The 13,152-nt window shown below is 37.1% G+C and overlaps 1 protein-coding gene across 1 annotated transcript in view; it reads left to right on the forward strand.

Annotated features, from left to right (window-relative positions):
- SAMSN1 (SAM domain, SH3 domain and nuclear localization signals 1) overlaps nucleotides 1-13,152 on the forward strand; it is a gene marked incomplete in the record, with an annotated part of 260,035 nt that overhangs the window by 143,543 nt on the left and 103,340 nt on the right. The window contains 3 exon segments of the mRNA XM_040621094.1: nucleotides 4,619-4,656; nucleotides 7,351-7,388; nucleotides 9,503-9,589. Of these exon segments, the coding sequence (XP_040477028.1) occupies nucleotides 4,619-4,656; nucleotides 7,351-7,388; nucleotides 9,503-9,589 (163 nt within the window).

The following is a 13,152-nucleotide window of genomic DNA, read 5'->3' on the forward strand; positions in this document are numbered from 1 at the left end:
AGTTTACTCATATGTAAATTGAGGATAGTTATAATAGTACCCACCTCACAGGATTGCTGTAAAGATTAAGTGAATTACGATATATAAAACATTTAGAATTGTGCTTACTATGACGTGACTGTTCTGCCATTATTATTCTGCAAATGCGTTAAATCAAGAAATAGAAAAGCAATGTGATTCAAAGCCATATTGTTCTTAGCGACTTGCTTTAACCAATTGGGTTCAGATTAGCTACCTTCGCTAATATGCCTGTCTGCTGTGTGATCTATTTGGTAATTTAGGAGACTTCTCCATCATGGGATTTTTCTCCACATGTTTACACTAAGATGCACAGGCAAGGGAGAAGAGCTCATGAGGGGTAGGACTCCTTCCCATGGGTGATGGTTTGTAATCCAGTCACACCAACCTCCTCTTTGTTTTGACAGCAGAGCTGATAGCTCGTGTATATGCCTGTGTGTGTGTGTGTGTGCGTGTGTACACGCTCTCTCTGGTGGCTTTAGGTGCACTGCAAAACTACTCTATTTTATTAACTTTGGGGCATTATAATCATCTTTGCCAGATGTCTCTGAGAATTTTTTAAAAAAGGAACTTCCATTAATTTCCATGTCTTTTTTGAACATCTGTGGGAACTTTACTGAAGCACAGGAACCTAAGAAATGTCCAGAAACAGGCTCATTCAGTTTGGATGTGGCATTCTTGGAATTGCTGTATTTTAATATTAGTAAAACCATTTCAGTTATGCAAGTGAATCATCCTCATTCTCTTAAGAGAACGAGTCAGACAAAATAGAAATTGGGTTAACTTATTTTAATGAGAAGTTATGTGTATACATATATGTGTGTGTTCAACTCTTGCTTCAATATTAGAATTCAATGTAACTAATAATGAATTTAATGAGAAATAACATCTATAATTTTCTTCAATGTGTTTGGCATCGTGTAAAGATTTTATGAAGGCTAGCCCATTTAATCTTCAAAGTTAAGAAAATCATAGACTCCAACAGGATCCTGAAATCAGCAGTCACTGATGGTTGAATATTTGAGAGAGGAACCACTTATAATTCTTCTTTGCATCTTGTCTGATACATAGTACATGCTCAATAAATATTTGTTGAATGAAGTGTAAATGTATGAATGAATGAATGAATGTATATAATTCCAATAGAGTATATTAGGATGAAGACATGACTAACATTTAATCAAAGTAGAGCACTATATGCATGACCCTAGACAAGTCAGTTTACCGTTTGGGATCTCAGTTTACTTATCGCAAATCAAAGGTCAGATCTCTACAGTCTTAAAAGTTCACCATGGGATTTACACCATCATTTACTGCCAATCAGTTTTCTCTGGTGCAGAAACACCTTTCACATTTCCATTAGTTAGGCAACAACAATCCCTGACCTATTCACTTCATTTTTCCTTTTTGACTTTGTGATTTGAAAGTAAGATTTAAAAACCAATAACACAAGAAACAGACGCATATTAGACTCAACCCCAAAGGACAGTCAACCATAACCACTGCATGAGAATAGAAATACGGCACCTGGTATCCAAAATTTCTCTTAAGTGTCCTCTTCTCTTTCTTCATTTTGAATTGTTTTTTTTTAACTTGACCTAATACGACCTTGTTGCATAGTTATGTGAAAATGCTTTACTCCTATAGCCTGCTCTCATCTACTTGAATAATAACACATGTTGGACATGTCCTTTAGTTTCTGCTGGCCCGTTTGTAATAATTTGCCTACATTTCATTTTTTATTTTCCTAACAATTGCCCGGGGTAAAAATTAAATTAAGCCACAAACTCCCTAGTGAATGAAAGGTAAGACTAATGATTAGTGCTTGATTTAGGGGATAATGAAATGAAGGCTAACAGGAGTAAGTTTTGCCTGGTATTTATGGCAAGTGTCAAATTAATGGACTAGACAGAATCATTTCATTGACTCTCTGAAATGGTGTCTTCTTTTTGGAGTTCAGAGTAACACACACACACACACACACACACACACACACACACACACACAGATGTAGCTCTAAAAATAAAGCTGTATCTAGTCTTTCCTTGACTTGCCCCTCTAGGAATACAGGGTCTGAACTCTGAATACATAACAGTCTGCTTATGTAAGCAGAAGTCAGAAAGGAAAGCAGCTGCTTTGAGTCTGGTACAAGCAATACTAAAAATTGCTTAACCAATTCAGTAGTAACATACACCTAGGCAACACCCAGGGAACAGATGTATTATTAATTAAGTAGATGTTGCCTTGTTTGAAAACATAATCCCCTTCCCCCTTATAATCACACTTCAGACACACATTTAATGTGCTTGACTCTCTCTACCGTCTTGTAGGAAGCATGTTGCTGAAGGAAAACTGCATTACCTCTAATATCTTAATAGGGATTAAAAGAAGTTTTAACCCACAATCTTTTTCTTTTTTAAGTTTTATTTATTTAAGTAATCTCCACACCCAATACAGGGCTCGAACTCACGACCTCGAGATCAATACTCTTACTACTGAGCCAGCTAAGCATGCCTCAGAATCTTTTTCGAAGTATCCATTACAAGAAAACTCTTTAACAAAAAACCCCCAAACCAAAGTTATTCATTACAAATAAAAATTGGATAACCCAGATTCCAATAAAACAGAACAAAGTAGATAGTCCCTAGAGAATGTTGTGACACTATATGCCCTAAAAATAACCAGTCTCTATCCCTGGTCTTATGAAATTCTTTCAGTCTTGATCCAGATGTCTCCATGCCTCGGCCCAGAGCTAACTGTATCTCTTTTACCACAATCAGCAGCCACACGTATTTGACCAGTTTTGCGTGGGCCCAACACCTGCTTGTATTAACTTAGTCAAAGGCTTCACCCAAGTGAAGCAGGAGACCGTGCTTTAATAATATGCCCCCTGGGGTGCCTGGGTAGCGCAGTCGTTAAGCGTCTGCCTTCCGCTCAGGGCATGATCCCGGCATTCTGGGATCGAGCCCCACATCAGGCTCCTCAGCTGGGAGCCTGCTTCTCCCTCTCCCACTCCCCCTGCTTGTGTTCCCTCTCTCTCTGGCTGTCTCTCTCTCTGTCAAATAAATAAATAAAATCTTAAAAAAAAAAAAAAACAGAAGATAGCTAATGTTTCCCATCTTTCATATTGCAAGTTGACCCTTTGTACTAGTTAACTCTAGACTAGACACCTCTTTCTCTATACTCAAAACAGGTAGAATCGATTTTGAAGACTATGAGATTTGCAATCCGAAGAAATTTATCTAAACCCATACAACAAATTCATTAGACTCAAAACAGTGGATTCTGATTAATGAAACATATTTGGCCCAGACTTTATAGATTATGTAAATATGGAACTTGCTCCTTCCCAGCTAAATTCCAAATATATGTGACAGGAAAGTGTAACTACAAAGATGGCCATCCTTTTTCCTGATGACACAGTGCTGGTGTGGTTGCTAATGGTGGTGAAAGGGTCCCTTCAGTTACCCTGTGGGGGACAAGTTATCCTGGATTTGGCAGTGCTCAGACGGATACTGTCAGCCATTGGAACAATAAAACCAGTTTTGCTTTTTCTGATTTTCATTCACTACTCTTCCCCACTTCTGCATTTCTGTTTTTTCCTCTTATGTGGAATATTGGTTCCAGTATTCTTTACCACACAAATTCCTACCACACCAATCAAACCTCTCTCCAACATGATCTGTTGCCTATGATATAGTAGATGTTAAAAAGCACTTTGAACATCAAAAACATGAGTGGTTTTGAATGAAGGAGAAGATGAATGATAACAAGAAAATCTGAAGTGTTCTTTTTTTTTTTTTTTAAGATTTTATTTATTTATTCGACAGAGAGAGACAGCCAGCGAGAGAGGGAACACAAGCAGGGGGAGTGGGAGAGGAAGAAGCAGGCTCATAGCGGAAGAGCCTGATGTGGGACTTGATCCCGTAACGCCGGGATCACGCCCTGAGCCGAAGGCAGACGATTAACTGCTGTGCCACCCAGGCGCCCCAAAATCTGAAGTGTTCTTAAAGGTGCCTGGGAGCAGTTTAAGCTCTTTCAAGGATGGTGAAAGATGTGGCGACATATTCTTCTCCGAAAAATGTAAGGGATTTACACAACATTCAGTTGCTTTGAAGAGAGAGGCCAGATGAATCACAGGTGTATTTCAACACACTCAGGGTATTGTGATAGATTAAACTTTCTCAGAGGAAAGTACTGTGTGATAGAATTAGCATACTCTAGTGCCTATCTCTGCCCTTGGTGTTGGTGGATTGCTGGGGAACGGAAACTTGAGGTTATAAGGATTTAACTGCATGTTTTTATTTAAAAGACTTGGTTTATTAACTGACCAGGGCTTAGAATAAGGTATAAGCCCTAGTTAATAAAGGAAGCACTCTGTGTCTCTCAAAGTTACAAAGACAAAAAGAGAAAAAGTACAAACAACTTGAACTGAGATTCTGTGACCTAGTACCAGAATACAAGGGGGAAACACCAGTCATTTTACTGGGAAAAGGCAAAACGAACTACATTTGGATTATACTCGAAGATGAACCATACTTGAATTCTCCTGATATCTTGGAGTAGTAGTATTTTATTTTATTTTGTTTTTTTTTTTCAGGAAGTTTCTAATTTTGAGAATGCACAACCAAAAAGAAAGTAAGTCAAGTTTACCTTGAAAACTTTACGCTCTGTTAGTTCTGTAATGTTGAATGGAATATTTTAGTGGTTTTCCTGTCAAAGCGCTTTTTAAAAAAATCGTCATGTACAAATCAAGATATGTTTTACTCTGCTACCATTTATCTGTTTATGCTGATGCATAGGAAACCTGTGTTGTGACATTTCTGTACACGGGGAGGTGAAAATGAAATTTCCAGAAGAAGAAACATGTGTTCAAACCAGACTCCGATTAAAGTGGGAGCCTACTCACGAACATGCTTCTATTGGTGACCTCCTAATCTTCTGAAGGGTTCTTCTAATCCAAGTAAAAATGTGTTTGTAAAGAGATTTGGGTTATTTAGGTCAGGTTTGGCTTTACATTCAGCACATCAAGCGGCCAGAGGATGTGGCACACACATGTTGCATAAAGTAATGGGATTTTAACGAATAAGCGGAAATACAGAGGGGCCGGAAGTTGGCTTATGGGGAAATTTCCAGATTGGTTGCTGATGATACAGAATAGCTTCCTTGCACTCTGGAATGGTCTGAGACCAAACTGTTACTATGTGAAATTCTCTCCGGATGGAGTCTTTCTGGACAGCCTGCTCTCCTGCCCCCAAGGCATTCTGTGATTTCCTTTCGTTTCCTTCCTTTCCTGCTCACAGCCTTCTCCTAGTAAGGATGTAAAACACACGCATAGGAAGTAGGTAATTGGATGATTAACAGCTTAGAGCACCTGGACGACAAGGGCAGTCGTCTTTTAGCCACAGTTAACTATTTAAACTACAACAGTGGCGTTTTAAGCCTGAGCTGGAGTCAAGAAGGGGTTTTGGCAGGACTCATCTCCTTGTGAAAAGCCGCGCTGCCTACGCGGCGGTTCATTCTCTCCGCGGAGAAGGAACTCAGCGACTCCAGATGAGGGACTGACATGAAATGACAGCTGTTGGCTTACGATTGATGCTTCTATAGATCAGAAGATACCAAAGCATGGGGAGGCGAAAGGGGAATGGATGAGAGGGAAAGTACCTGATGCTGACTGAATTAGGGTTTTGCAAAAGCAGTTAATGTGCTCCTCCGATTGTGACCAATTAAACTTGAAGACTCGCGAGTTCCTTCATTCTTTTGTCCACCACTCCTCTGAAGGGAATAACATCTCGAGCTGTTCTGCACCTACCTCCCCTTCCCATACTATAAATAGCTTTCTGGGAACACTTACTCTTTGCCGGGAGGCGTCTTAAGCGTTTGCATTAACAAATAAAACAAACCCAAATAAAATGGTAAAGACAAAAATTATATATACAGATTTTTTTTCTTACAATCCTGAGCTTAAGGAAAGGTGAATGTGGCATTAATTTAATGACTACCAACAATATAAATAGTGGGAAACACTCAAGCTACCACAAAGTTAATTATGTGTTCACCCAGTGCATAAAATAATTAACATGATCGAGTCAGCATAGTCTTAGCCTCGGTTTCTGTTTTGGACATTTTATTATGGAAATTTTCAATTATACACAAAGGAGGAGATAGTGATGAACTCGCATCACCAGGCTTAAACAAGTATCAACCTACAGTCAATCTTATTTCATTTCTACCCGTTTGACTCCCCAGCCCTCAACCCCCACTATTTTTTTAGAGCAGATCCCAGACACATAATTTCATGTTTTGATATATATTGTTACAAAGCAAGCCATGTGTTTAAAAAAAAAAAACAAAACATAACCACAGTGCCACCACTGCACTAGAACAAAATAAGAAAAATTGTATAATATGACCAAATATATAGTCACTGTTAAAATTTTTTTGACAGCCTCATGTGCTTTTTTTTAATAGTTAATTGAATCATGATCCAAACAGGATCATTGCAATGCATTCAGTTCATTTCTCTTAATTTAAAGGTCCTTCTCCATTGATTTGTTGAAGAAACTGGATTGTTTGTTCTGAGGAATTTTCTGTATTTTTGAATTTTGCTGATTGCATCAGTGTGGTATTTTTTAAAAAACATGTTCTTCTATCCTCTATGTTTCCTGTAAATTTTTTAGTTAGATCTCCGGGGTTGATAATGTTCAAGTTTGATATATGTGTATATATTTTAAAAGTAGGTCATCAGTGACTGTAGGCTTCCTGTTGCATTACTTTGGAAGCCCGTATATCTGGTTGTCTGTAGTTTTATGACTGTGAACTTGCTTAGTGGGTTCAGACGGTATCAGGCTGATCCATCCAGCACAAAGTTGCCCTTCAGCCTTTCCATGAAAAGTTTTAACAGCAATTGTTGATTATTGCCCAGATCTGTTGTTTCATTAGGGATTATACATGATTATATTCAATCATTCTTCCTGTATTTATTGAATGGAATTATTTCAAAAACAGCTTTTCCATATTAACTATTGATTATCTTGAGATACAATCATGTAAAAACGGCCCACTTTTTGTGTGTGTGGGTTGTATGAATGTTGCATGGAAATTTCTCCAAATTGCATGGAAATTTCCAGGCCAAGATTATACTTACATTAATTGTACTTTGCCATCTAGGGTCAAGAAAATTCAGGGCTATATACAGACGTTAGTTAGAGGTAGAATTTATTTCTGCTCTCAAATGTATTTCAAGCATGTCTAGGTAATCTAATTTCTGTTTGATTAAAAATTTTATTTACTAGATGTAGACTTAAATATCTGTTTCTTTTATTCTTCTAGGTTGATCCAGAGATCTATGTCTGAAAACAAAGGATTTGGTTAGTAATTTAGAAGATTACTCATGCAGATAATCTGTTCTGTTTCTCTAAAAGTTCTTTTTTTCTGCCACTTCCATACAGCAACAATAAGTGATTAATGAAAATCAAATTGTCTTTGAATTCTATAGAAGAAATTTTTTAAAAAGGAAGGTGGTTCCATTCTAACTGTAAATGGCTAAGACAAAGAAATCATTGATTTATTCAGAATAATTTCCTTTTACATTAAAAATATAATTCTCTTTGATGGTTTATTGGCTGATTATCTTCCAGCTTCCCAATGTTAGCTTGGCTGACCATGGTCAAGGTGACCTCTTCCATATCTTTTCAGATATATGAATCTGGGAATGAATAAAAAGAAATAAAAAATATATTACAAAAGACTCTTCCACAGCAGTTCAAACACCAGAACTTTTCTTTAGTTTCTGTGATTACAGAACTTTTCTTTAGCTTCTGTAATTATAATAAAGGCCATTGGCTTGATTTGTTTTAATTCTGAAGTAAATATCTAATTCTATTAATCACTTTTAGAAAGCTAATGGATAACGTCTCGCCTTCTCTTACAGAATATAGTGTCAGTAATTATAAAATAGTCACAGTGGCAAAACATCTGGATTAGGGCACCTAGGTGGCTCAGTCCGTTGAGCATCTGCCTTGGGCTGGAGTCATGATCTCAGGGTCCTGGAATTGAGCCCCACATCAGGCTTGCTGCTTGGTGGGGAGGCTGCTTCTCTCTCTCCCCCCCACTCATGCTCTGTGTCGCTATATCTGACTCTCTCTCTCTCAAATAAATAAAATCTTTTTAAAAATCTGCATTATTCAGGCAATACTTTATTTTTTTAAAGATTTTTATTTATTTATTTGAGAGGGAGCACAAATCGAGGGGGAGGGGCAGAGGGAGAGGGAGGAGCAGACTCCCCACTAAGCAGGGAGCCCAATGTGGCTCTTGATCTCAGGACCCCGAGGTCATGACCTGAGCTGAAGGCGGATGCTTAACTGACTGAGGCCCCCTAGGCGCCCAGGCGATAATTTATTTTTAATGAAGTTTGTTAAACTTGTGGGTGCCCTTTCTCCCCGGTAGAGTCTAAGAGTTGGATGCTCAAACTCCCTTCCCCGTCTTTTTAAAAACCAGTCTCCTGGGCAGGACTTGAAAAGCTCATTCAGACCAAGGTGATGATCACCAATGGATGCATCTTCCAAGGGTGTCTGATATTCGTCCGGTGGCAGCATCCATGGGGGCTGTGTCCTATCTCACTAGTTAAATATTTTGCGTATCAGTCCTGATTTAAATAATGCATAATCTTAAAGGAAGTAAGGGAAAGTTTTATTTTCCATCTGGATTTATTCTCATAGCCTGCTATGCAGTTTGTATACACAGGGCTATAGATGTTTCCATCCTAGTATAATGCTTGATGCTCGACTCCCTTCCTGTAGTCAGATAGGAGAGTAAATAGTGCCTTTAAAAACAGCACAGGGGTGCTGACTTTGTTTCCAGGTGATGCTTTGGGTGCGTCATCTCAGATTTGCTTTATCAATATGATGACACAACATGTGGAATGATTGTCTTTGATAAGGAGATGAGAAGGGATTCTAATTTTTCATGTTAGCACAGTTCAGTTTTTCACCACATATCCAGGCCCTGCTGTAGATGGTGGGAGGACAGGGCCCAGCAAGTCATTGTTCTTCTGCTCAAGATTTGAAAGTTTCTTGAAATCACCACAGCTCAGCGTTCTCTCCACACACTTGATCATTTTGTTACAAATGATGAGGAATGTGGAGGGTGGGGACACTTGAACTAAGCATAAAAACGTAAATGTTAATTCAGGAAAAATCCTTCCAAGAATAATGTAATCACAAACTATTAACAGGTATTTCAATAGCAGCATCCTACCACATATGCATGGGTGCTTATGTAGTTCATGGAAATAAATGGGGGCCCACGGGACAGTTGGGGGTTGTCCATTAGGGACTAGAACTCTCCAGGATGGACCGCAGAGCTCTTCTGTCTCTTACCAAGTGACAGCTGTGTGCTGATCTTGTTTTGATTTCAGATTTCTTACACTTACTGGACAGATGTTACTGTGAATTCTGCTAACCAATCCTCTGCTTTATTTTAGAAAGGAAAACAGTGAATGACACAATCTGGCAGGAACCCTGCAAGCCTGAGAATGGTTCCCACATCAGAAGACTCTGTCAGCTAAAAGGTAATTGCTAACTTCAGTTCAGCTGACTTCACATTTTCCCAAAGTAGTTTAAAGGGCAGGTAAGAAAAATTTACATCTTTCCCTATTAAAATAAGCAGGGCATTGTGGTCTACTTAAAAAAGGAAAAACAATTAGAATAGGAAGTATGTATTATTAATAGGATATATACGTGTGTCCGAGTGCGTATAGATACACATAGACATATAGGAAGGAAATGGAATCTAATTAGGTTGACTGTGGAAGCAAAGAATCAATTGCAAATAATATTTGAAAGTCTTTAATGTCTATAAGAATTTTAAAATGTATTAAAAATCAGCACATAGAAAACCCCTCTAAAATAACATCAATATATTAATAGTTGTTAAAACATGTAAGTTTTCCTTAAAAATATAGAAGAGTAACCTTGATTATTAATACAAAATGATATCATTTTATAACTTAAAAATTCCCAAGAAGAGAAAATTAGCAGCCAGGTGTAGAAAAATTTATTAATAATAAATGACTTCAAAATTAAAATTATTTAACTTTGGGAAGGTAATGAATAAAACAATAAGTCTTCAGAGTTCACAAACATGAACAACAGCATAAAAAGTTGATCTGCTTGGTATTCTCCCTCTAATGTTACTGGAACAAGAAATAATTAATTATGTTAGTTATTAATTATTTAAGAGTTTCTAATTTTTTATTAAATATATTTTTAATATCTTAGGGCAAAGGGAATTATAGTGCATATTTGTCATTAGTTTAGTGATTTGATTATATATTCTGTCCAAATTTTACCTTTTAAGAGTGCTCTTAGATTTACAAAGTATTTATGAAAATAATTTATTTTGAAATATTTCAGTTTTACTCAAGATTATGTAACATTTTGGGGAATAATTTTAACTGAATTTCTAAATAGTTGTAATTTTCTCTGTTACAAATAGGTGAAACATTTTGGGATTTAGTTATTTTCTTTTAATCACAACATAGGAAATGTTTTAATAATATCATCTTTTGATTGGACTGTATCTTTGTTCTATGTTCATTCACACATGATTAGTCAAACATTCATCCACATCACCCGTCCTCCGTCCCTTTAATAAACACATGTGAGTTTTAGATTACCGTATATTGATCTATGGATCAAGAAGTCATAATTGTACGATAGATTATTTTTAGTTATAAACTTTGCCATAAGTTTCTTTAAAAGTTCAATTTCCTAAAAGTGCCTTTTTCGATACTTTTTTTTTTTTAATTTAGGAATCATAGGCAGGTAATTCTATTACAGCCAAAAAATCTTGGCTTACGGTGGGGTATTTCTGATTAGTGACATGTTCTTTGTCGGAGAAGAAAAAAAGCAAGCTTTTACAGAAAACTTCTCTGCTTTGGTTACTTCTGAATCTTGAGCTACCATATATTCGTGTGTGTGCGTGTGTGCACATGTGTGCGTGTGTGTGTGTGTCTAAAAGTTCAGCTGACATTTCCACAGTAGCGGCTGAGTCACAGGACATCTCCTAGGGATTAATGCTGTGCAAGGAAGAGTTGATGGCCTGAGACCAAGGCCGTCCATGCCACTGTAAATTGAAGGGAGAAATTCAGTGGGCAAGGGAGGGCCACAAGTTGTGGATGTGAATTTTATGGGTGGAGGAGCTTCATTTGGAAAGCTCAGAGTATTTCTAGGCAATTAGTGCCCTACCCATCAACCCATAATATTTCTTTCTCATTTTTAAACACTACTTTTCAACTGTTAATTGCATAATTACTTAAGAGAGGTTTACTGTGTCTGAGGAGTCTGTCAAGTTTAGGGAGAGGAAGACCGGAAGGTGCCGTGTCACTATCACCAGAGCCCATTATTTTATTGAACATGTATGATGAAATTTTAAAGACAGCCTCAATAAAACAGAAGAAAACATACAGGGAATTAAATGGTAGGAGTGGCACTAACTCCTAAGGAATCTGTTACAAACTCCAAGACCAAAAAAAAAAAAAAAAAAGCCACTTCTCTCAATTTCAGTTTCAAAAAGGTATTTGTTCATGACACATTTTAATAGCATTTCAGGCCTAAAGAGTATGGGGTTCCGATGAAAGAAACATCCACAGGTTATGTTTAGCAAGGATTTGTGCCTGGTGTTTCAATCCATAAGGATATTCACGTAGCTCAATAATATGACTGTATTATGTCAGTTAAGACAAAATTTACCAGAATACATCGAGTGCCAGAAGCATAATATTTTTAGTTTATCTAGTCCATTTCCTTCTTCTAAGAAGAGCTTTATCGAAATCTCCATCTGTGCTGTTAAAAGACTACATCTGTAAAATAAATGCAGGATAAATGAAGTGCTCAAGACTTTGTGATAAAGCGCGGGCATAGTTGAGGTATCAAGGAAAATTAATTTGTAATTCATATTAATTGTATTTTCAGCATCATAAACAGGAAGAATATTCATAATGTTCATTAGAGTAAATCAAAATCAATTTTTAAATTTTAAAATTTTTAAATTGATTTTGGCCTTAGTTTTATGAAGAAATTAAGTTAAGCCTGAAAAGAACAAACTTTGAAATCTCTGAATTGGAGTTTACCTAAGATCAAGTTTTGATTTAAGTAAAGATAGTGTCAGGAACAAGGTTTTTATATTTTACGTTAGGAAATACAAAGAATTAAAGCAAAGCAAAATTTTTAAAAAATAATAAAAAGGGGGGCACCTGGGTGGCTCAGCCGTTAAGCGTCTGCCTTCAGCTCAGGGTGTGATCCCAGGACTCCGGGATCGAGCCCCGCATTGGGCTCCCTGCTCTGCTGGGAGCCTGCTTCTTCCTCTCCACTCCCCCTGCTTGTGTTCCCTCTCTCACTGGCTGTCTCTCTCTCTGTCAAATAAATAAAATCTTAAAAAGATAAAAAATAATAAAAAGGAAACAAAACATATTTAGTGATTTTTCAAACAGTGGGACCATGACAGACTATTCCATAAAACAGAAAACAGGCAAAAAAATAAATAAATAAAAATAATTGGCCTGTTAGTAAAGGAAGTAAGGGGCTGGATAAGATCAAGAAATATGGTTACTATTGAAAGGAATACTAATTGCACCCACACTGCTGTCAAATTTTTTAAAAAATAAATGCTCCTTACCTATGATTTTGATGAGATTCATTATCAAAAATCCTATTAGAAGAGGGATGTTATTAGGGCCTTCAAGTTTCCCATTTGAATTGCTATTGGTTTGAAACCTTCTTTCCTGAACTCTAGTCAATGTTATTATTTGGCCAGCCTCCTCAGAGTAAGCATGTAAATATTTTGGCTTTTGATTTTTCCAGACCTTATTAATTCTATTTCTTTTTTGGCTTGATATCCTGGCAAATTATATATAAAGTCACAAATGTATTTACTATTCTGTTTAATATTCAGGGACCACCATCTAATTTAAAAATTGTTTCCCAAGACCATATAATTTAACTCTGGTTAGACGGGATCACATGAGCAGTCATCTGCTTATCATATGGGAATAGACGCCCTGAGCAAAGGCTGCCTGTGAGCGGGCCTCCAACTTCCAAGGAGGGCTTTCTGAATTGAGTGATAAGAACACTC

This window comes from Ursus maritimus, unplaced genomic scaffold, assembly GCF_017311325.1.
Source record: "Ursus maritimus isolate PB19 unplaced genomic scaffold, ASM1731132v1 scaffold_4, whole genome shotgun sequence".
NCBI lineage: Eukaryota > Metazoa > Chordata > Mammalia > Carnivora > Ursidae > Ursus > Ursus maritimus.